We start from the raw sequence: 22,874 nt of genomic DNA on the forward strand, positions 1-22,874 counted from the left end.
GTCGACCTCACTGTGGCACCCCTTTAATAAAGACATCTGTCACATTTTATAAACCTTTGGTAAAGGGAAATTGACATGTCATAATTTGCACTTTTTAACATAACAGTATTTGCTCTATATTTCATTACGGCCAATTAAAACTGATTTCTTTGCTTTTTTTTGCTTCAAAATGATTAACTCTTTCTTGTATGGCAGACGTAGTGTAGCCACACTTTGCAGAGGGCCTCATTAGAAAACGTTTTGTTGATATTACTTTATTATTTTTGCTTACAAGACTTGAGATATTGTTATCGTATCGTTTTATATTTTAATTAAAGCATATCTATCTAATATCTATCATATTTTGTTGTGAAAATCCAAAAGCGGAACTCAACTAAGGACTTTTATTTTGTTCAAAGGAAGTGCTGTATGTGTGCGAGTGTAGGTGGCGTATCTGTTGTCAGCTGACTGGCACCGCCTCTGACCGCCGTCACAACAGAGAGCTGCCTGCCTGACAGCTAGCTAGCAGCCGAGGTTCTGCTGTCGGACCGCCGTGTGTTATGTTTCTCGGAGCCAGGACCGTAGTCGGAGGTTTGTGCACCACCAGCTCATGGCGGCTGAAATTCAGCCTCAACCTCAGGCTCGGAAGCCTTGCCTCCTGAGCAAAATCGATGCTTTCCAGGAGGTGGTGAGCACAGCGGTGATAATTCCCAAAGAAGACGGCGTTATCAGCGTGTCTGAAGACAGGTAAGCTGCGCTCTGCAGGCTGGCTAAAGCACAAATTAACCTCCAGAAATAATATTCGACACAATAATGCCCCTTAATCTGCTCCTATTGAGTGGACCCCCACCCCCGTGTCATGTAACGTTTCCAAACATGTTGAAACAGTCCAAGGGTTCAATAACATTTTTACAAAAGTGTCAGCTGACACAGTCACACCATTACATGCTAGTTAACGGCTGTAAATTATACTCTTTTTGTGTTAGCTCCAAGCCAGTAACACGTAGTTTAGTTGTGCTAACGTTAGCTAGACATAACTAAAAAAAGACTCAGCGTAAACACTGGTGTTATTAGAGTGTTTCTCGCATATTATGGCACCAGGAGTTGCTATATATACCAGAATGTCTCAGCTTTGAGGCATTAAAGCTGCTGTAGTCTGTCCCCTTATTCTCTGTTGCACATGCCTGGAGCTGTTTTGGGGTACCAAGAGTTTGCGTCTATCCCACTTAGATCTATGTGAGGGTGACGGTGAGCCTGTATATGCTGAGGCGGCATGTTCTGAAATGTCCTTGTAACTTATTGCACCAATTGCAAATTTAGTCCTATATGCCACCTAAGCTATATGATGCATATCCCTGATCCATGGCGACTTACCTATTGTAGTCCTAGATGGCTATTTACTGGGGTGTTTAAGCAGGGGAAATGCTTAAAATAAGATATATGGAATTTGCTAGAACAAACCGCGTTTAAGTACCCACCGAAATGGAAAAGGAGGTGGTGAAATAGAAGTGTCTTAAGTCTTTGTGCCAGTGGCCATGTGGATTTGCGTGGGAAATGAGCCTTTCAGTGGATTCTGTGATTGAGTTTAAAGCACAGATGATTTTATTCCCATTACATTTCACCCAGAAGTATATGTCACCCCTAAAGAGAACAGTGAAGAATAATTGCTGTAAATTGAAGTGTTGAGTGGTGTAGTAAAAATTCAAAGTAGGTCAGTGAGTTGATTGTCAGTCATCTCGGAACTCGGGCTGTTGTTCAGTGTCACAGGGGAAAGTTTTTACCTGCATTCACAGCAGAGACAAAACATTAGAACCATTGTTTGTCTCATATCTGGGCTGTGCAGACTGTCAGGTGTAAAGACCTGAGCAAGTCTGATAAGATCCAGATTTTTGTGGTCAGATAACTAAGTTAGCACCTCTTCCTTGTGAGAGGCCTACTAACACTGGGCTGACAAGAGTCAAACCACAAACCAGTGACAGGATGAAGTCTGATATGCAGCAGGTGCAACTTACCGGAGTTAACGGATCTGGTGAGGTTTAAGCAGCATTTTAAGGATGGGTGGTCATGATATTTTGGGGATAATGAATGCATGTATCCTTTTGGGGGAAATGTCAGTACTTCCTCTGGTGGAAGTGGCAGTTGGATCTGCTTGTGGCCCCCCGGAGTGCTGGAGAACAGGCTGATTTCCTTATCAGTGGTAGTGAAACCTACGAATACGTCACACATATTTCTGTTTTCTCAGAAATTCTGGCAATTGAGTTGATTACCTGCAGTGTAACAAAGTTGACACCAAGAATGTAACTCACTTCAAATGCATTGAGGACTAATCTCTGTTGGTTTCATCCCACAGGACTATTCGGGTATGGTTGAAGAGAGACAGTGGTCAGTACTGGCCCAGCATCTACCACACAATGCCATGTAGGTATTCCTTCCTTTTTTTGTCTACTGGCACATTTTTTTTGAATAACAGTATTTAACAGTAAATTGTCAGTATGCTGTATGCTTAAAAAAGGCAATATTTATTTATGAATTAGCTGGTTGACTGGCTTGTTTAGTATAATTAAAGAAATCATAAATAGCACAAGAATGGCACTTTTGTCAGCAGTTATTCAGCTGACACATTCTTCTGTGAAAGGCAGTGTTCACTCCCGTTTCTGTACATGCTTCGCCTGTGAGTGTACTGACTCAACATGATGGACACAATGAATCGCACACCCCTCCTTTCAGAGACCGATGAAAATGTGGAGGTCACTCTGCTCTTGGGATCAACCAGACTTGATGCTCAACATTTTTCAGATTATCGGTATCATTCTTGTTTCCACCGAGTCTCGATAAAACAGATTAGCTGTAAAATGCGTTACCGTAAAAAGCTACCTCTCTCTGGCAGCTGTCGTCACCCTGAGGTGTCAGGCACTATTATATTTGTTATGCTTCACGAGTAACAGCCTATCAACACTTAATGCACAGATGACCACATGTGCTGACTGGAGCGGCCTCGATGAGTGGATGGAGCTGTGTTTCAAAGGTAAAGGCAGCAGGAAGTGGCAAGCTCTGACGCTGAAAAGTGAAGCCAACATGGAAGTGCTAAAAAAAGAAGAAGAGAGAGACAGTTCCAATAGTGGCCACTTGAGGCGCTGTCCAAAACAGAATCAATCCCATTAGACTTCCATGTAAAAATGTTCAATACCAGCAGTGAAATTAATATTCTGACAGGATGGTACAACAGATTGTTGTTGTTGTTGTTGTTGTTGTTGTTGTTTTTTTAAAAAAAATCTCTTTATCTAACTTATCTTTTCATAACACTAGTCCTTAGAGCAGGGCGATATGACCAAAAATATTTATCACGATATACATTTGAAAATTTGCGATAACGATATAATTGACACTAGACAAAATACTTTACAACTCCACAACTTTATTAGTGCAAAAAAAACATCAATGTATTTTCACTTAAACAAGCAGCTGTTTTTTTTATCCGTCAATCCATCAAGCGGTGCGGCTTCGTAGCTTAGCGAAGTCGTACTGAAACATTTGACAGATTTTCGAGCGCCGTGCACATAAAATCGTTTCGAGGTCAGTAAACACAACCAGAATTCATACATAAGGCACACGGGATTATAAGGGGCTCTGTCAATTTTCAGAAAAATCAAAGGATTGATTTTAAGTGTGCCGTGTTTTCCAAAAAACACGGTAATAACGACGGCCCGCTAGCATGCTCTACCAAAAATGTGCTTTGTTGTGTATCTGAGGGACGAAAGCTAAACCAGTTCCACACCACTGAAGTTGCAGCATTTTTGCAAACCAGTTCTGGTTCATCTGTTTCATTTAACGATCTGCTTTCGCCCTTCTTATTCTCAGTCTTCGGCACGCTTTTTTTCGCCATGTGCATATGTAAACAAAGGCACTGCGCATGTGTGTTTTACCCATATTCTATCGTGATATTTCATTTTCTTATCGTTGCCCGTCATTATACCGGTATTACCGTGAACAGTATGATATGGCCCAGCCCTACTAGTCCTTTTCCAAAAATGTTGGGACACTGTAAAAAATATTAACAAAAACACAACGCACTGATTTTCAAATGTCATATTTCATATAATAATAAAACATGGAAAACATACCAAATGTTTAAGCTGAGAAAAATCCTCTGTTATTTTGAATTTGATGGCAGCAGCACGTCTCAGAAAAGTTGAGACAGGACCACTGTGTAGCATCCCTTCTTCTTTAAACAACAGTCTGCCGTGGAGAGTAACTGCTGGATCGTGGGCAGAGGAATCTTGGCAAATTCTTGTCTTTTACAGGAGTCTAGCTGTTAAGAAGTCTTTGGGTTTTTCCAGTCTGCCCTAAAGGTTTTCATTTGGTGAAATGGCAGGTTGGCCAGTTCAGTACCCACACTCTTGTACTATGAAGCCATGCTGTTGTAATAGTTGCAGTATGCTGGGTAGGATTGTCTTGCTAAAATATGCAAGCCCTTCCCTGAAAAAGATGCCATCTTGATGGAAGCATATGTTGCTCTAAAACCTGTATATACAGGTTTTATATAGTTTTCAATTGCTGTATATAGTTTTCAGTATATTAGGCGCTAATATACTTATGAGGCTATGGTGTCAGTGTTTTCCAAAAAGAATTTCAAATTTTCAACTCATCTGATCACAAAACAGTTTTTCACTTTGCCTCACTTTATCCATTTTAAATGTATTTTGGCCCAGAGAAGACTGCAGTGTTTCGTCTTTGCATGATTGAGCTTTAACCTGTGTTAGTGGATGGTTCGGTGAGCTGTGTTCTCAAGAGTGATTTGTGGAAGTGTTCCTGACCTCATGCAGTGATTTCCATGACAGAATTATGTCTGTATTTAATGCAGTGCCGCCTGAGGCCTGAAGATCAGAGGCATCCAGTATTGATTCTGGGCCATGTTCCTTGCTAGATTTCTCCACATTCACTAAATCGTTTCATGGTTTTATGTACTATTGACAAACATTCTGAAATTGGTTCAAAATGTGCAAATTTGCAATTTTTAAAAGACTGGTGAACCTCTGCTTATCTTTACTTCAGAGAAACTCTTTTTTTTCTCAGTGACCTGTTGCCACTTTACCTAATTAGTTGCAAAATATTCCTCCACCAAAACGTTCCCTTTTACACTTCCGGCCTTTTGTTTCCCCTGTTCTGACTTTTTGCTGCCGTCAATTCAAAATGAGCTAATACGTTTCATGAAATTATAAAAATGTATCGATTTAAACATTTGATGTTTAGTAATGTTCTATTGTGAATAAAACATGTGTTTATGAGATTTGCAGCTCGTTGTATTATTTTTTATTTACACTTTAAACAGCATCTCAGCATTATTGGAAATGGGTTTGTAGTTGTGTAGGTGTTGAGTCTTCTTCTTCTTCTTCTAAATCCCCCCTTTTGTTGTGGCTTACAGTTAGTGAGTGGCTGCTTTGATTAATGGGTCTGCCAACATTGGCAGCTGTAGCCTCCAGCTGTAAGCTCAGCCTCACTGAAGTGCACGTCTGTGGTGCATTTGGAGCATTTTTAGCAGAATTATTGATAAATAACATCATGACAAAAAATGTTACAAGAGGTTTTGCTATTACCAGTTTTGGTGATTTTATTCATCTCTTACTTGGCACGAATTAACAGGGTTTCTGTTCCTATGTGTTGCACCCGTAGACTGTATATAACACATGGATATGACTTATGGTGTATTTTACAAAACAGTTTTTATTTTGTATGACCCAAAATGAGTGACTGTGCCCATAAACTCATAATGAAAGTGTTTACAGAGATCAAGTCAGAAAGCAGTTTTCCCATAAACTTCTACAGGACTGAAGTCTTTTTGCAACCACAACTATCTCCATCTGGTGGCCTCCAGACAGAATGCAGATTTTTAGGTGCTTCTTTATTGGCTTAATCTTTCTGACTCGAATGCTACATCCTTGTTTTATACTATCTGTTGTTGTTGAATGCGGTTTATGAACACAGCACGCTCACCATACTAGCTTTAGCTGATAATTTAGTAGTTTAACCTTCTGTCCAAACTTAATCATTTATGGCAAAATACAACATGGCAGTAGCCAAACCACTAATGTTTAGGCTTCAAAATTCAGGGTACACAAATCAATGGGTGATGGTGCAATGGCTATGACCATCTTTTATATACAGTCTGTGGTTAGTGGCTTCTGCCTAATTTCAAAAATCACTTATTACCTTATGATAGATTGATTTTATAAAGCATACAATAACAGCATTCTTTTCATTTTTATTACAAACAGTATTGCTTATTGATTGCCAATATTCGGTTTCTGTTCTGTGCATGACTGTGACGGTTGGTCCCTTTTTTTTCTTTAGTTGTGCAACTGAAGCAACTCTCATGCTGTGATCAGCAAGATGTGTCACTAACAATAGCAGTGCCAGAGGCTGCACTAGTTAAATATTTGTGGTTACCAACCCTGACATGAGTTTTTTCAAACTGCTCAGTAATCACTGCAAAGGAAAGCGACTATTGGCTAAAGTGCAGAAAGGTAGAATAAACTGATTGCATCTATGCATCCCTATGTTGCTTTCCAACATTTTGATATTTCCAGTGCTTTCTGGAAACCTAAATTGGGTAGTTTTGCAGGGACTTTGGTTGCACTTTCTTTCTTTCTTTCTTCTTTTTTTGGCTTTTAAAACTTTCAGCCAGCTCTTCCAGGAAATTGCAACAAACAGTTTTCCAAAGTAGTTAGACAGTCATTATAAAGTATCTACAATACATAAATTCTGGATTCATTTCCCCTGGGTTAAATAACACACTGGGGGTTTTGAATATTTAGATTTAAAATTGTAATTTCTCAGAAATTAAGCAAATAAAACTGCTAACTTGTTCAGAGTGTACCCTCCTGCAGGAAAGGCTCCAGCCCTTTCCAAACCCTGGGTTAGACAAGCAGTTAAGAATATGGATGGGTGGATAGACAGAACATAAAATAAACATTGTTTCACTTGTGCAAGACTCAAACTCGCAATGTTCTGCTTTTTATAATAAACTGTGGCTTGATGTCTTGACAGTAGTATTGTCGTTCTTGACAATACAAAGATTCAGTTTTTCTTTTTTCTTTTTAATCTGATGCAGCTGGCATCTTGCATTTTATTCTGCTCTGACATATTTAAATGTAAAAATTGCTGTTTTTGAAAGCCATATAAATGAGAATACAATTGTTTATTTCATTTTAATTGTAATGCTGACGATGAGACGAGAAAAGAACATGGGAGATGAAAACCTCTGAAACTGGTGATTTGTATTTTGTGCAGCAACCATTGTTCAGCTCTGAATGTCGAAGTGTTGTTCATTTCAGAGAGAAGCCTATGGTAGTTTGAAAGCCTTTGAACACAATGAAAATGATTCAGTACAGCACCAGAGTCTAGCTTAATAGCTTGAGGACATGATTTAACAATGTTTCCTGGTGTAGATTGGATCAGACGGGAGATGCATATTAACAATTGATGAGGCCGAAATCAGACCTTATGAACCTCATGCTGTATTAAAATAAAAAATAAGAAAAACCATGGCACAATAAGCTAAGTGTCCATTATTTGTGTTAGGTTAGATTCCCTACAGAGAGACTTCTGTTCAGTGAAGTTTGCCAGCTCAGCTTTATAGACTGGAATGGTTTGGATTTTTAAAATGAGGTGGCAGCCGCTGAGGTTCACCTACACACTACACGCAGGAGGACTCTGACGCGAGGGAATAGAGGCGATGACAGTCTGTAATCTCAGTGTTAGATGGCACAAGTTTCTCTCACATGTATCGATAGCTGCTGTAACCATTGTCAGGATTTTTCCAGTGTATTTGAGGGTTTGTTGGCTAACAGTGCCGAAGAAAGTCATCAGTTTTCTGTACCTTTAAGTTGCATCTCGTTTGCTGTCACATGACCCAGTCAGCTGAGAAAGGACTGTGAGATGCATTTGATAGGCTAAAAAAAGCTTGTGGTTTAACCTTGACACTTGCTACAATGTCAAACAAATGTCATCAATGTTAAGAAAGAAGGCACGAGTATCCTTATGATTTTACTGATATCTTACAGATTGCCTCACAAAAGTCTGTTAGGTCAGTAATAATTGTAACCTTTGTTGTTGTGTGTCTTTGTGTCTCCAGCATCAAGCTCCTGTATGTCCTTTAACCCTGAGACCAGGAGACTATCTGTGGGGATGGACACTGGGAGTATCTGTGTAAGTCCAGCCAACATCCTGCTTCCCTTTTAAATGCAGACCTCTGGTTTTTTCACTCCTTCCTCTGTGACAAACTATTTCCTTTTTTTGCCGGTGATGTTATAATCAAATGAATGGAGTAGTTGTATTTCTTTTGTTTTAGTGGAAATGTCAGTGCCCTAGTTCACAAACCTGATCTGCTTTGATTGTGTTTTGACGTCATTTCATGTCACCTGAAGCACACTATCTAGCCACTCAGCCGAGATTTTTTTTCTTTTTAAATGTGAATTCATCTCTTCCAGTAAATCATCATCATTATATCAATTTTGTCCCCTCTGATCTTTCTTACAGTGGCAGTGAATAGCTTTCGTTTGTGACAAACTGTGGCAAAGCTCTCCAGAGAATAAATCTCACTTCTCATTTTTATTTGCTTTTCTCACACAGTACCATACAATGGTGTCTAATTGAACGAGTTCCTTCAGATCTACTTATTTTATTCATGCTCATCAGAGGAAGAATCCTTGTGATCTTGGTCACTTAATAATCCTTCCTATAGTGCGTCACGCAGCTCATAATGCAATTTATTAATACGATTCTTTGTTTCCAGAGGGCAACACCTCTTTGCCAGACTTTCCTTTTGGTCTACTCCGTACAGTTAAAGCTCCAACCCCAAAAAAAGTAACCATTATTTTTTTATAAACACAATCTCTAGCAACACAGCAGTTTCATTTCTGACCTGACGCAGTGCAGGTCACTCTATTTTTAGATGTAGCATTATTTGCTGTCCACTTCTTGTTTTGTTGCTGTCCTAAAATAAAGCCAGCACGTGATGTGAACTTTTCTTGGAGATTCATCTCAGAACAACCTCATAACTTACCATAAGTTCCCATAAGTGTTTTATTAAGGGTGTTGACCTCAGCTGAAACTTCAGAACAAGAACCTTTCTTGTATTTATTGATCTATGAGTCATTTGTCTTTATGTTTTTGAGGAAGTAGTACTTATTTCTCACCTATACATGCTATGCAGTGCACATTTTGCATGAATCCTCTGATGTGCAGAGAACTGAGCCAAATGTAATTTAAACACAGCAACATAGTTTTTTTTCTATGTTTACAAAGTTGCTGGAAACTTTAGTCAGTGACCAATTATCTCCACTTCCTCTCTTTCAGGAGTTTGTTCTGTCAGAAGACTACAACAAGATGACCCCAGCACGCACCTACCAGGGTGAGACAGAAAGAGCAAGAACGCTGTTATATTCAGGGGTGCACATAAGTGGTCCGCAGGTGCGCATTCTGCACCACATCTCTGTGCGTTCATCATTTGTTTGCAGCCAGCTCACCTCCTGCAACCACTTTTCTGAGAATACGCGCTTCTTTGGAGGTGGAGGAACACCAAAGAAATTGCTTAAAGGAGCTTGCTTCTTTTGACATCTTTAAGAGTTCTAAACAGATGTCTGTCTTCCTCCAGAAAATCTTATGTACCCAAACGCGCGTTGCAACTTCTTATCTGGTGCGCGTCTTTTATTTTGATGCGAATGGGGTTTAGCTGAAACTTGCATTCAGAAGGCAAAATTTTTAATGCCTTGTGCCCAGACTAATACCCCGACTAAACCTTCCCCACTGCCCCAGAAAAGAGTGACAAGGGGCTTTTCTTTCTCTATAAATAAATTATGATTTGCCCCATTTAAAAAAAGAAAATAAAATAAAAAAAAGTTATTATTATTATTACAGTCTGTTAGAATGCCTTAAAAATATAAGTCTAACACTTTCAAAGTGAAATTTTTAAGCTTTGTTTCTGCTATCGTTTGTTGTTACTTGTTATTCATTGTTACTTTTGCCAATTCTGGGCAGTTCAAAGTTAATAAAGTCCACTCACATCCTTGTACTTTAGGCTTTGTAGCCTGAGGAGTATTTGCTCTCTGGCTGTGTTCATAATCCATGCCTCTCTGTGGAGCATAACTCACTAAGTGTGGATCAGAGCACCAGTGATAAATCTCTTTATGTATCCTCCACAGATTCCACTATACTGCATGTTTTTTTATTGTGTGGGTGTCCAAAACAACCCTTAGAAGATTTATTTATTTATTTTATGGATATAGAGAAATATTTATAGTTGACCTTTATGATATGTTTCTCTGATCATATGTGAAGATGTATCTTTGTGTCACATAAGGCTAAGTGTATTGTGCAACAGTACAAATGTATAAAAATACGTCTTCATCAGTGTCGAGCACAAACTTCCTCTTCATTTGGCTGCTTTCTTTGAAGAAGGCAGTAGTGCTTGATCGTCTTCTTTCATGATGACCATGATTTCTTGTAGGCTACTCATTTTAATTAATTTGTTTTTTTATGTGTGTAGCTCATCAGGGCAGGGTGACAGTGGTGCTGTTTGTGCTGGAGATGGAGTGGCTGCTGAGCACGGGGCAGGATAAAAACTTCACCTGGCACTGCTCAGAGAGCGGCCAGCTGCTGGGGACATATCGCACCGCAGCCTGGGTCTCAGGACTACAGTATCCTTCTACACCCAGCTTTGTCTTTAGAGTGGATCGAGTGGGAAGTGACGAGCCAACTTTGATTCTTTAGCCTTTGTCTTTTTATTTTGATGACACCGTCTATTTTTAGGTCAGTGCAACATAAGACCGGGCAATTGAAATTAGCCTCCAGTTAGTTTCTACTAATGTGAAGGGCTAACAATAGGCATCAGTCATGCTGTTGTCAAGGAAACGGTCTGAGTAGGTTTCTGTAATGGCCACATGAAAGGCTGTGTGAGTGCTCAGCAGCGGCACTGATCCATACCAATGAGCCTGCTATTAGGTCATCACACTGCTGGTATCCTCTTAGCATCATGCTAACCTGTCTACATAACATGGCAAGAGGAGATTCAGAGCAGCGGCGTTTATTTGTTCAGGGATTTTAGACATAATGAAAAAGGAACAGTGTGGAAAATGAAAAGTTAAATTTAAAAGTTTTGCTGGGTTTTTTTTGAAAAATTGTTCAAGAAATTGTTGTTCAAATGGCCGTCATAGTGCATGAAGCCTTTTAACCAAATCTGCGCTCATTTGAACTAAAGCAAGCCTTTTGATACTGTGGCTGAAAGCTTTTTATTTGGAAACAACAAATAAAAAGTGCCCTCATGCTGTTTACCATTAGTTATGCGTGTTTTGCTGTAGTTCTGATAAATATAAAGTAAGATAAAAAGAGGCATCTTATCTTGCTCCCAGTTTTATTTTCAGCGTAGCCTAAAAAAGGAGGTGTGAAGAAAAGTGGGCCAATACGTCTCCACAACCACACGAGAGAGACTGACAAAGTCAAACAGTTAGTGCTGCTAAATGTGTTTCTACAAGCTACTGAATCAGTTTTTCATACACTGCTTCTACATGTTGTTCTTAGTAGATATTAAATAAATAATGACGATGTAATATGACATGTATTGTTCATCTGAGCTTGTGTTTGCCTAATTTTAAGACTTGCTGAGGAACAGATTTTTTTATGCTAAACTCAATTTAACTGGTGAAGACTGAGCTGGAACTGACAGTTGTTTTCTTTTTATTATTAAAGTACAAAAGCCATCATTGAACAGAAACGGTGCTACGCTGAAAACAGACCTAAGAGCAGCAAAAGAAATTATAATGTTTCATGTAGAGGATCTACTTTACTCAACAAACTTTGAAAATATAGTTAAGTGTGCAGTGATTCTTTAGATGCACAGTTTGTACTGTAGTTTTTCCTTTTAGGGTAATGAATAAGAATATGACTTGATCACTTAAGTTTCCTAGAATCAGATTATTTTGACGTGTTTCCTGTTCACTTTTTAACAGCGCGTAACTGTTTCATTTCTCACCAGCTTAGCATACTTTAAACAGGCATTAACCACCGCAGCTCAATGTGGCTAACTGGCTGTAGCAACATTAAGGCTGAAAATGGTTAAGCAGACAGTCAGGGGTGTTTTAAAAACTGCTACAGCCCTTTTAATGTTTAATAAAGATTTCACTGGTTTTCTGTGGTGTTGAGAAGGACAGACGAACCAGCGGTGTAGATCTGTTGTAATATCCTTTCACTTTAAAATCATCTTTTCTGTGCTTACTGGGAGTTATGCACAGCGTGAAATCTCAGATTTCCAGAAAGAAAAGGACAAATCAGTGGAAGTGGATTGGATCTTTAGGTTATTGTTTCTGCTGTTGGGTTTCCTCGTCGTCTTTGTATCCCGACGTAATGATTTGGTTCAGTCGTGACTTAATCGGGTCAGACAGGGCTTTGAAGGAAGCCGGTGAAACAGCTGAGAGTCCTCCGCTGACAGTCGCTGTGGTGCTGCCTCTGCACGAATTCATTCAAAGCTTTCATGTAGTAGTTTACACAGAGTTGGCTCTGGATTTTGGTGAGCAGTGAAATTTACAGCTCTGTTGTGAATCTGTTCGGTCTGTGTGACAGGATCTGAATGAGTGCATATTTAGCAGGAAAGCATGACCTTAATTTTGACCCAGGTTCGACGTGGAGACCAGACACGCCTTCGTAGGGGATCAGTCTGGTCAGGTGACAATCCTGAAGCTGGAGCAGGACCTCTGCAGCCTGGTCACCACCTTCAAAGGACACACTGGTACCCACACACAAGCACCTAGTGTCCTAATTGAAGCACAAATGATTAATTAATCGGTCAGCTGATCAGGCCTCTGATAGTGTCACTGTTAGTTTGGCTTTTTGAGTGATTTTTAACAGATGACATGGAGCTTAGGGGGATTTTTGTTAACATTTACCAGAATTAAATAAATAATTCAATAATTTATTGATAAAATGTTCAACTGATTGATCAAGAATGAAAATAATTTTTGGCGGCAGTCCTAGCATAGTGATGAAGCTCTGAACTCTTGCCGGCTCTGCCTGCGCCACAACATTGTTAAATATTCATTCCAATTTTGTCTGTACAAATTGTCTCCCAGCTATGTTTCGGATGATTTTCAGTTTTCTGCTTTCAGTACGCTCCCGACTCTGAATATTAGTTTATGAGAGAAAGCCAGCATCTTTTGCTTGTGTGCTTTTCTTATTTCTTCACTGATCTGAGAGAGAGAGGAGCCTCTACAGTGGATCACAGCAGCAGATATTTTCAATATTTGGTGATTACTTTCTGATCTGTAAACTTTAAACAAAACCCACTTTAAAACAATTATGTAGCAGTTGAGTCGCAGCTTTTCTTTGTATGATAATTAAATCTTTATTTTAGAATTCAGTTGTATTTGGGGGAGCATTCTCATAAATGTGTGTTCACACAGCAGCTGCAGTAAGTTCACACAGTATCCTCGTTTGTCTTCGCCTGTTGTCCTCCAGCAGGTTGCAGATTTGTTGACGCAGCTCAGCATTGATTTTTACAGAGTTGTGCGTCCCCGGTGGTTTTAAATGTTCGAGAAAATCTTTGGAACTTGTCATGATGCAGTCTGCTTCAACAGAGAAGGCAAAAGAAAAATGTGTTTTTACCATTTAACAATAAAGAGACATCCAAATGAGTTTAAAGATGAGAGAGGTCCAACAACAGTGACTTCAAGCCAGTGAAAGTTGGTTTTAATTAATTGGTTCTTATTAAATTTCAGTGAACCCTGCACGATAATGTGGCGTAGCTGACGAAGGCACTTTTGTCTCCGTTGTAATTATGTCAGGTAATGTGACGGCGCTGTGTTGGGACCCGGTCACAAGGGTGTTGTTCTCCGGAAGCTCGGACCACTCAATCATCATGTGGGACATCGGCGGACGCAAAGGCACCGCTATCGAACTGCAAGGACACAAGTAAGGCTCTCCATTAGCCAATAAGTTATACATATGCTCAGCAGTTTTGTATTGATGGAATTGTAATTGTGTTTTTTGTCATGTTTACTCAGTTTCATTCATTTCATCGCACTCACTTCAAGCTTGAACGACTAGTTGAAATGTAATGTTATGAAGTTACCATAAAGGCTGCAGGAGAGCAGACTTCAGTAAAAGAAAAACAGTGTTCTGACTTCATAAGAGGACGATAAACAGACTCTGGAATCTCACACTTTTTTTGAGCAAAGACTTTTATTGACTCTCAAAAGCTAAAAGCTGCTAAATAAATGTTTTTCTTCTTAGAGCATTTTATAAAAATGTGCTTTGACATTGAAACAAGCTTTTCAACCACTGAAAGCTTGGAGGACCCACTCAGTGTAGCTGCTACCTTGTATTTTAACTTGTTGTTTCTTGAATTTTAATGCAAAGCACTTCTGGTTATGTCAGCATACCGGGACACCCACTTCACTGCTGTGCTCTCCCCACAGTGACAAAGTTCAGGGCCTGTGTTACGCCTCACACACCCGGCAGCTCATCTCCTGCAGCTCAGATGGAAGCATCGTCATCTGGAACATGGATGTAACACGGCAAGAGGTGAGAGAGAGCAGACTGAAGCAGCGTGACGTCAGCGCACAAACACAAGCTTGTGTTTGATGTGTGAACTGCAACAGCTTGTGAGCAAAATAAGGAAATGTCATGTGTGCTGTGTAATAGCATGCTTTTTTCCCTTAGTGCTTCCCTGCATGTTTTACAGGGAAGCACATTCTGTGATGCAGATCGGCTCACAGGATAAACTGCTGATGTTTGTTCTCTCAGATCCTTTGGGGGCAAAAAGTTCTCTTTAGAGGTCCATTAAAGGTCACCTGATTAGCAGAGTTTTCTTTGATTTTCTGTCGTTCAGATGCTCACACAGTCTAGATTCGGCGTCTCCCTCTTTGCTCTGCTAGTCTCCAGGCTTTAATTGCTTCTATATTCAATCAGAGCCACTTTCACTCTGCCTCGCTGTTCTGCTGTGCCACAGTCTCTGTAATTTGCTCCAAATTTTCATCTTTAAAATAACAGCTTGACTAAGTCGTTCACCGGAGTCTTGACGGTTGTGCTGGGGTCTTTAGTTTTCTTTGGAGAGTCTTTAAAATCTCTGACTTCCTACCTCTGCCAGGCTTGTTCTGACTGTGTGGCTCGCCTTACATTTCTTGATAATACTTCTCACTCCAGTTATTGACACACTGTGATAACTTTGTATATGCATGGGGGGGCTGTGTTTATGTTATTCCCGGGATCTGCTTGAGCCACTCGCCTAGCTTGGGAGTCACTGCACCTAGTGCTCCGATTACCACGGGGACCACCGTTACCTTCACCCTCCACATCCTCTCGAGCTCTTCTCTGAGCCCTTGGTATTTCTCCAGCTTCTCGTGTTCCTTCTTCCTGATATTGCTGTCTTTCGGAACCGCTACATCGATCACTACGGCCGTCTTCTTCTGTTTGTCTACCACCACTATGTCCGGTTGGTTAGCCACCACCATTTTGTCCGTCTGTATCTGGAAGTCCCACAGGATCTTAGCTCGGTCATTCTCCACCACCCTTGGGGGCATCTCCCATTTTGACCTCGGGACTTCCAGGTTATACTCGGCACAGATGTTCCTGTACACTATGCCGGCCACTTGGTTATGGCGTTCCATGTATGCCCTGCCTGCCAGCATCTTGCACCCTGCTGTTATGTGCTGGATTGTCTCTGGGGCATCTTTACACAGCCTGCACCTGGGGTCTTGCCTGGTGTGATAGACCCCAGCCTCTATGGATCTTGTGCTCAGAGCTTGTTCTTGTGCTGCCATGATTAGTGCCTCTGTGCTGTCTTTCAGTCCAGCTTTGTCCAGCCACTGGTAGGATTTCTGGATATCAGCCACCTCCTCTATCTGCCGGTGGTACATACCGTGCAGGGGCCTGTCCTTCCATGATGGTTCCTCGTCTCCCTCCTCTTTCTTGGGTTTCTGCTGCCTGAGGTATTCATTGAGCACTCGGTCAGTTGGGGCCATCTTCCCAATGTATTCTTGGATGTTCGTTGTCTCATCCTGGACTGTGGTGCTGACACTCACCAGTCCCCGGCCCCCTTCCTTCCGCTTAGCGTACAGCCTCAGGGTGCTGGACTTGGGGTGAAACCCTCCATGCATGGTAAGGAGCTTTCTTGTCTTTATGTCAGTGGCTTCTATCTCCTCCTTTGGCCAGCCTATTATAGATATATATATATAGATATATATATATATAGATATATAGATATAGATATATATAGATATAGAGACACACACACACACACACACACACACACACACACACACACACAGTGGCTTGCAAAAGTATTCGGCCCCCTTGAACTTTTCCACATTTTGTCACATTACAGCCACAAACATGAATCAATTTTATTGGAATTCCACGTGAAAGACCAACACAAAGTGGTGCACACGTGAGAAGTGGAACGAAAATCATACATGATTCCAAACATTTTTTACAAATAAATAACTGCAAAGTGGGGCGTGCGTAATTATTCAGCCCCCTGAGTCAATACGTTGTAGTTTTCGGGTCATAAGCCGCTACTTTTTCCCACGCTGTGAACACTGTGGCTTATACTGACGTGCGGCTAATGCATATTTTTTTTCATGCAGCCAAAAACATTTTGCCTGGTAACAGTAGACCAATCAAAGTGATAAGTAGTGTATATATACTGTATATATTTTTATCGGTTGTTAAGAGACGTTGTAATATTGTTTATGCACTGTTCCGTAAAAAACCCACAAGCAACGTAATTTGTGTGTTACCGATCAGTACATATACTTAGAGGTAGCCGTGTTACAGGCGCTGTTCGAGGAAAAAAGGCATTTGCAGTATGTATTTTTGTATGTTACCATAACGTTTATGTTACCATGTTTATGTTACCTTACCTTAGTATTTCTGTGTAAATATCTCATATTACAGGGGAAACGCATACGGCTTAAAATCCGGTGCGGCCTGTACAAGTACAAAATTAATTTTCTTTCTACAATTAGAGCATGCGGCTTTTAATCAGGTGCGCTCTGTAGTCCGGGATTTACGGTATGTGTTTTACACAGACTAAGGTTCATGGGAAGTGTTTTTGTTCTGGAAAAATAACAGTATCCTGATTCCTGATGTCATGTTGTCAGAGTGAATTTGGATTTATTTCTGCTGCACAGCAAAACACATAAACAGCTCCCTCCCTCCCTGACTATAATTTATCCTTTAACACTTTTATTTACGTAGGAACAGAAGTAACTGAGATCTATTGAATAAACACGACATTTAAACTGGGCTAAACCATCTTCTGACCCTCAATTTGTAGAAAAAGCTTCAGTCTCTCTTGGGTCAGCAATATAAGAAAAAATAATTCATTTGGCAGGTTTAAATATTTCTCCAGTGTTTATGTTGGAAGTCAAATGAGTTTTGAAATGTGCGTTTCCACAGACCCCAGAATGGCTGGACAGCGACTCCTGTCAGAAGTGTGAGCAGCCTTTCTTCTGGAACTTCAAACAGATGTGGGACAGTAAGAAGATCGGCCTACGGCAGGTACTGAGCGCACGCCCGTTAGCCGAGCACCTTGTTTTATTTCCACTCTTCTTTAAAAATACAAGTTATTATATATCAAATATATCATAACTCAGCTTCTCTGCTGCAGCAGATTCAGTGATGTGCAGCTCAGCCGCACTCAAAACGTATTCCAAACAGCTTTCTAACAAACAAGTCTCTATAACTCTTCACTTCTGCCACGCTAATGGCAAGCAAACATCCTGTGGCTGTTTTATTGCCTCAATTTCAGAAACTGCTTTATGTTGTGGTTACTCATTCCAAGTGTGTGTGTGTGTGTGTGTGAATCACAGTTCAAAGATACAGTAATAGGCGTTTTTTTGACTGCACAGCAGTCTGTTGAAACATTGTGTAGCGAGAACCAAACACAAAGCGCTGTAATGTTGGTGTTTCTATTTCACTGCACTGGAGGGGGGAAAAACACAAAGATTTTTGACTGTACACAGAAATGTTTCAGCATCACTGAGGAATGTGTATAGAGTGCTTCAAGCTGTATGCAGCTGATGAAATAAAACTTCAGTGTCAAAACAAGAAAATCTACCAGGTTGGTGGTCTCGCATTTTTAATGCTGAATGCAGATACAGATGTTATAATAAAAAGAGAAGTCGAGAACATTTTACCTGAAGTTTCAACGCGTGTGGACTCTTGGAAATGAATTGAAGTGGTCTGATTTAAGCCGGTTTCAGACGTTGGATGGTTAACATTGCTAGTTTGATTCTGTTATTTGGACACGGGTCAGTGTTATGTTAACGTTCCTCAAAGTCTCATTCAGACTTACAGCTGTGATGAAGTGTGTGTGCTGCAGCTGTCTGCAGACCTCACACAGTCTCCTAGAGAGAGAGAGATTGTCTGCTGGATAGCAATTATCAAAATGCATCACAACCAGTATCTTCTTGTAGCTTTCGAAACACAAAGTTCAAAACTTGGCCTTGACTTGGCGTATACATTTGCTAAACATTTCATTGTAAGACAAAACAAAACAAAAAGCAAAACACCACCTCCATTTCTTTGATGAGAAATAAGATGTTAAATGAAAGCTGATGTGTTCATATCCTCCTGTGTGCTCAGCACCACTGCAGGAAGTGCGGCCAGGCAGTGTGCGGCAAATGTTCGTCCAAACGCTCCACCATCCCCCTCATGGGATTCGAGTTCGAGGTGCGCGTGTGTGACAGCTGCCACGAGTCCATCAGTGACGAGGAGTGAGTAACAATCAGCTTCTGTTGTTGTCATATACTGAGCCTTTGTAGCTTTCCCAGTGATTCGCACACTATAACCGCTGGCGCTGCCTTTGTGTCTTGCAGTCGAGCACCCACAGCCACCTTCCACGACAGCAAGCACAGCATTGTTTACATGCACTACGAGCCCACCACTGGAAATCTGCTCACCTCTGGCACTGACAAGATTGTCAAGGTCTGGAAAAGTACAAGGAGTGTCTGTTGTGTTTGAGAGTCTTGGATAAGGCGTGCGGCACAGACAGTAACCCTTAGCTAGGGGTTCGGATCATTCAGACATGAGGGTTATGTTTTCAGCCCGTTTAGACGTGCTTGTTTATGCTACAATCCCTGCTCTTAAAATAACTGCTCTTTTAGGGGGGACTGCCCCAGTGTCCGAGGTGGTAGTCAAGTCTTTTTTCAAGTATTTATTTATTTTAAGGAAATCCAGAGCATGTGAAAGCCTATAAAACACTGCAGGTAGCTGGAAACTGTGTGCTACACTGTGACTGTCAGTCTAACACCCATTAATAAACCTTACATCAGGATGTGTTGCGTATTTAGATTAAATGCTTGGAGAATCCGAAGTCACTCAGAGGGAACACATTTGTTTTGGGCCTCTCGGGCAGCTCTCACAGACAAAGTTGGAGACTGGCTGGTGAAGAGTGAGCTGGAGAATATTTGCTACTTAAGAGTCAGACGCCTCTTACAGGGAGCTACTAAAGTGGTGACTACTGAGCTTTCACACTGTGTTTGGCTGGTATGTGAACAGGTAGTTCTTTGCACTATGCACTAATGTAATTTTCCCTTTAGTAAAATAATACACAGTGCAGGCTTTTTCAATGTACTTGAAAAAGATTTAATTAAAAGAATTAAATTGTCTATTTTATATATATGACTAGCAGAGTAACTGTAATCACAACTGAGTTATTCTGCAGTACTCGAAACATTGCACGAATATAATCTAAAATAGCTAAAATCAGGTTTTCTCCGTTCTGGTCTCGGTTTTAATAACATGTCAGTTCAGTTAACTAATTTGCTTTCTGCCCTTTTGTCATTTATTTGTTGAGCTCCACCATAGAGAGCCATTAAGTAGCCACTCTGGAAAGTCAAATATGTGGAGGAGTCGATTTAGAGCCCGCATGTTCCGTCATAAAAACATTTATATTGGGCCCCAGTGTGTCAGTAATCATATTCTAAAACAAAGTGATAATGTATGTCACAGTATTTCTTCTTTGACCCACCCTGTTGACTGTATAACTGCCTCTCTGCTGATTACCAGTTCTAGCAACTGGGTCAAATATTGTTCTCCTATTTTTAAAAAATTCACGTCTTAATTTAGTCAAAAACGCGCTTAAATTACTGTCTTTTAAAAATTGCATTCGTTAAAGTCGACAAATTACATAGAGTATCTGATTCAAATCCAACAAACGGATGATGATAGTGTTGCACATGTCTGAGCTATGAGGGGGTCACAGAAACACAGCTTTAACTGTTTCTGCTTAAATGGACTGACGGTTACTTGTGTTTTGTCTGCAGCTATGGGACATGACTCCTGTGGTGTCCTGAGATCTGTGGATAACAAGCAGTCAGCAGAAATCTCTGTTTGACAAACTGTCGAGGTGCCAGTACCACTGGGAAGAGAAACAGGGTGAGAGCTCCAGCAGGATCGATGTCATCTGGATAATATTTAGCAGTTTTTTAACGTGTAGCGGTGGCTGTTGAACATTTACAGCGAGGGCACTGCAGGCCAGTGAAGCCTGAGAACCATACAGGCTTTGTTTGACACAAGGTTACAGAGAGTTGCTGGTGGACTGTGGGTCTCTCTGTGTATGTGTGTCTGTACAGTGTGCGAAAGGTTGAGGCATTTCCCTTTGTAAGTTATCAACACACCTCATGTACTTAATTTCCATGCATTCCTTTCCAGTTTCAAACTGGAAATTCATGAAACAGTCTTATGAAACCTGCTTGCACTGCGGGAACTTGTCAAACCCAGACTTTACTTTCTGTAGATGTGAAGCACCTTGTTAAACAGACTGGCAAAATCAAACGTGCATTCCTACTGAACTGGCTGCAGATCCTTAACAAAACAGGAGCTTATGATTTTCATTTGCACCAGCAGCTGTTCAGACCTGCACGTGTTGTTTTTTACCTTCTGCAGACAGAGAATTTAAAAGTGACGCTCCTTTTATTATGTTCCATTTAACATTAGGTACCTGCCACCTGTTATAGTGACAACCTAAACTGTCACACTGACCTGTTTAACACCAAATGTCGTCTTTTTGGCATAACATACTGACATAACCCTCAGACCCTAGGCTTTGTTGTCTGTATATACAGGCTGATATTACAAAAAATGTTTGTAGTTGAAATAGCAGCAAAGCGTGAGCCTCCAAACTGCCCAATTCTCTCACAAACTTACTTTCTTTTATCTTTTTTTTAGGTTTTCCCAACTATTTCATTTATTTTATTGTTTTAGTATAATCATCAATGCAGCATGGCACTCACATGTGTCCTAAGAGCAGAAAATACAATATGTTCATAGTAAGCACTGAACATTTGGGTGTTTTACAGGTGTAAATGTCAAAAATAGAACCTAAAATAAAAACAGCCTCGAGCAGTAAAAATAAATAAAACAGGTGTCACTTGTGTAGAAGATGTTCTAGTTCTTGCCTGTAAATGCTGCTCGTGAGCATGTCATTAATGCCTGCAAGTGTGCTGTTTCTCAGGTGCTTCACATCACTCACACTGTGTGCGCTTATTATACAAATCATGTTTTGTTTTTTTTGTTTTTCATCTGGTCTGACCTGACAGTATCATCCGAGGGAGACTTTTTCTTAGTCTGCAACACCTGATATCAAGCACTAGAGGGAAGAAGTAGCATAAAACGCAGCTTTAGTTCAGATTTATGCTGAAACGCTTGTGGATGGAAACAACTTAAAAAACCTGCATAAACTACATTACCTACATTAGGAGCTTTATGTCTTCTGTACGCACTGTAATGCTGGTGTGCAAACACATGGAGGCCTCAGATGTAGATGCACCCAGTCCACTGAGTGTTAAAAGACTGGATATCATGCAGACCTCGTGGCGTTTTCATACTGGTCTGGTAAAAAAAACTCCAGGCAAATGGATGCTCTTTGGTTTGCAACCTCACCACGCTTCTGTATCATGTCAGAACAAGCAAATTTGGAACAAATTGACAGTATGAGCAAGAAATCCAAAGTTTACAAGGTTGGGAAGTTTTCAAGGATACTGATGATACTGCAGACTCTTGTTGTTGTAGTGTAAGCACACACAGTGTTTATCTAAACCCACTGATGTGCAGAGCGCACCTTTCAGATTGTGTAATCTAGCATGAAGCCAGCTGACATTTTGTACTTCCTGTCCTTTACAGCTGTGGAACTGTTTTCTGAGATTATTTATTATTGTAAGTGTGGTTTAAACGTTTTTGACATTCAAAAGCACATATCATCAAGCTCGTCAGTGGCAGCATGCACAGAATAGAAAGTAAGCTAACGAACACGGCATTGATTTGTCCCCACTGTTACTGTTTTTAAACGTCTCGATACTGACTGACTTTACTGTCGATGCACTGGAATCAACAAGCAAAAATATCTCAAGTTCATGCTGTGAAGACTAAGTATGTCTTTAGTTATCATTACACTTGTGCTTTAATGATCTGCTCAGCCGATAACTATTCTTAGTGTTCGTACAGTTCAAGCCCAAAGATGAGATTTTCTACAACTATAGAACGATGGAAAACTGTACGTCACTTTACAGCCACGAATAAAAGTATAGCAGCTGTTTACTTGTGAATGTGAAACTTTGGGTACTAAGACTTTAAAGGTCCTTACCAGTGTTTCAGCTCCGTTATAGTAATTGTGTCATTTCGAATGCACGGCAAGCTCATTTATTGTCACTCTGCATTGAATCTAATGTAATGTGGTGCCTGCGTGGAACAGGAGTACAAAAAAATCCAAAGAACTGCAACAAAGCAGCTTTTTTCTTTGCTGGCATCATGTGAAGTGCACGTGGAAGTGATAATTGGTGCAGTCTGGGTTTTCACAATGATGTGAAAACCCAGACTGCACAGGAGATGCACATCTTTCTAGATAC

The 22,874-nt window shown here is 40.5% G+C and overlaps 1 protein-coding gene across 1 annotated transcript; it reads left to right on the forward strand.

The window, feature by feature from the left end:
• The first annotated feature begins 449 nt into the window (after positions 1 to 449).
• On the forward strand, positions 450 to 22,837 carry wdfy2 (WD repeat and FYVE domain containing 2). The gene is made up of 12 exons (XM_080903750.1): positions 450 to 726; positions 2,330 to 2,397; positions 8,111 to 8,184; positions 9,334 to 9,388; positions 10,523 to 10,673; positions 12,645 to 12,757; positions 13,809 to 13,935; positions 14,442 to 14,547; positions 17,425 to 17,526; positions 18,613 to 18,743; positions 18,846 to 18,954; positions 20,295 to 22,837. The coding sequence occupies exons 1-12, from the start codon at positions 590 to 592 to the stop codon at positions 20,322 to 20,324; spliced, it is 1,203 nt and encodes a 400-aa protein (XP_080759876.1). The 5' UTR covers positions 450 to 589; the 3' UTR covers positions 20,325 to 22,837.
• Positions 22,838 to 22,874: the final 37 nt, after the last annotated feature.

This window comes from Rhamphochromis sp. 'chilingali' (genome assembly GCF_963969265.1).
Source record: "Rhamphochromis sp. 'chilingali' genome assembly, chromosome: 14".
Lineage (NCBI taxonomy): Eukaryota > Metazoa > Chordata > Actinopteri > Cichliformes > Cichlidae > Rhamphochromis > Rhamphochromis sp. 'chilingali'.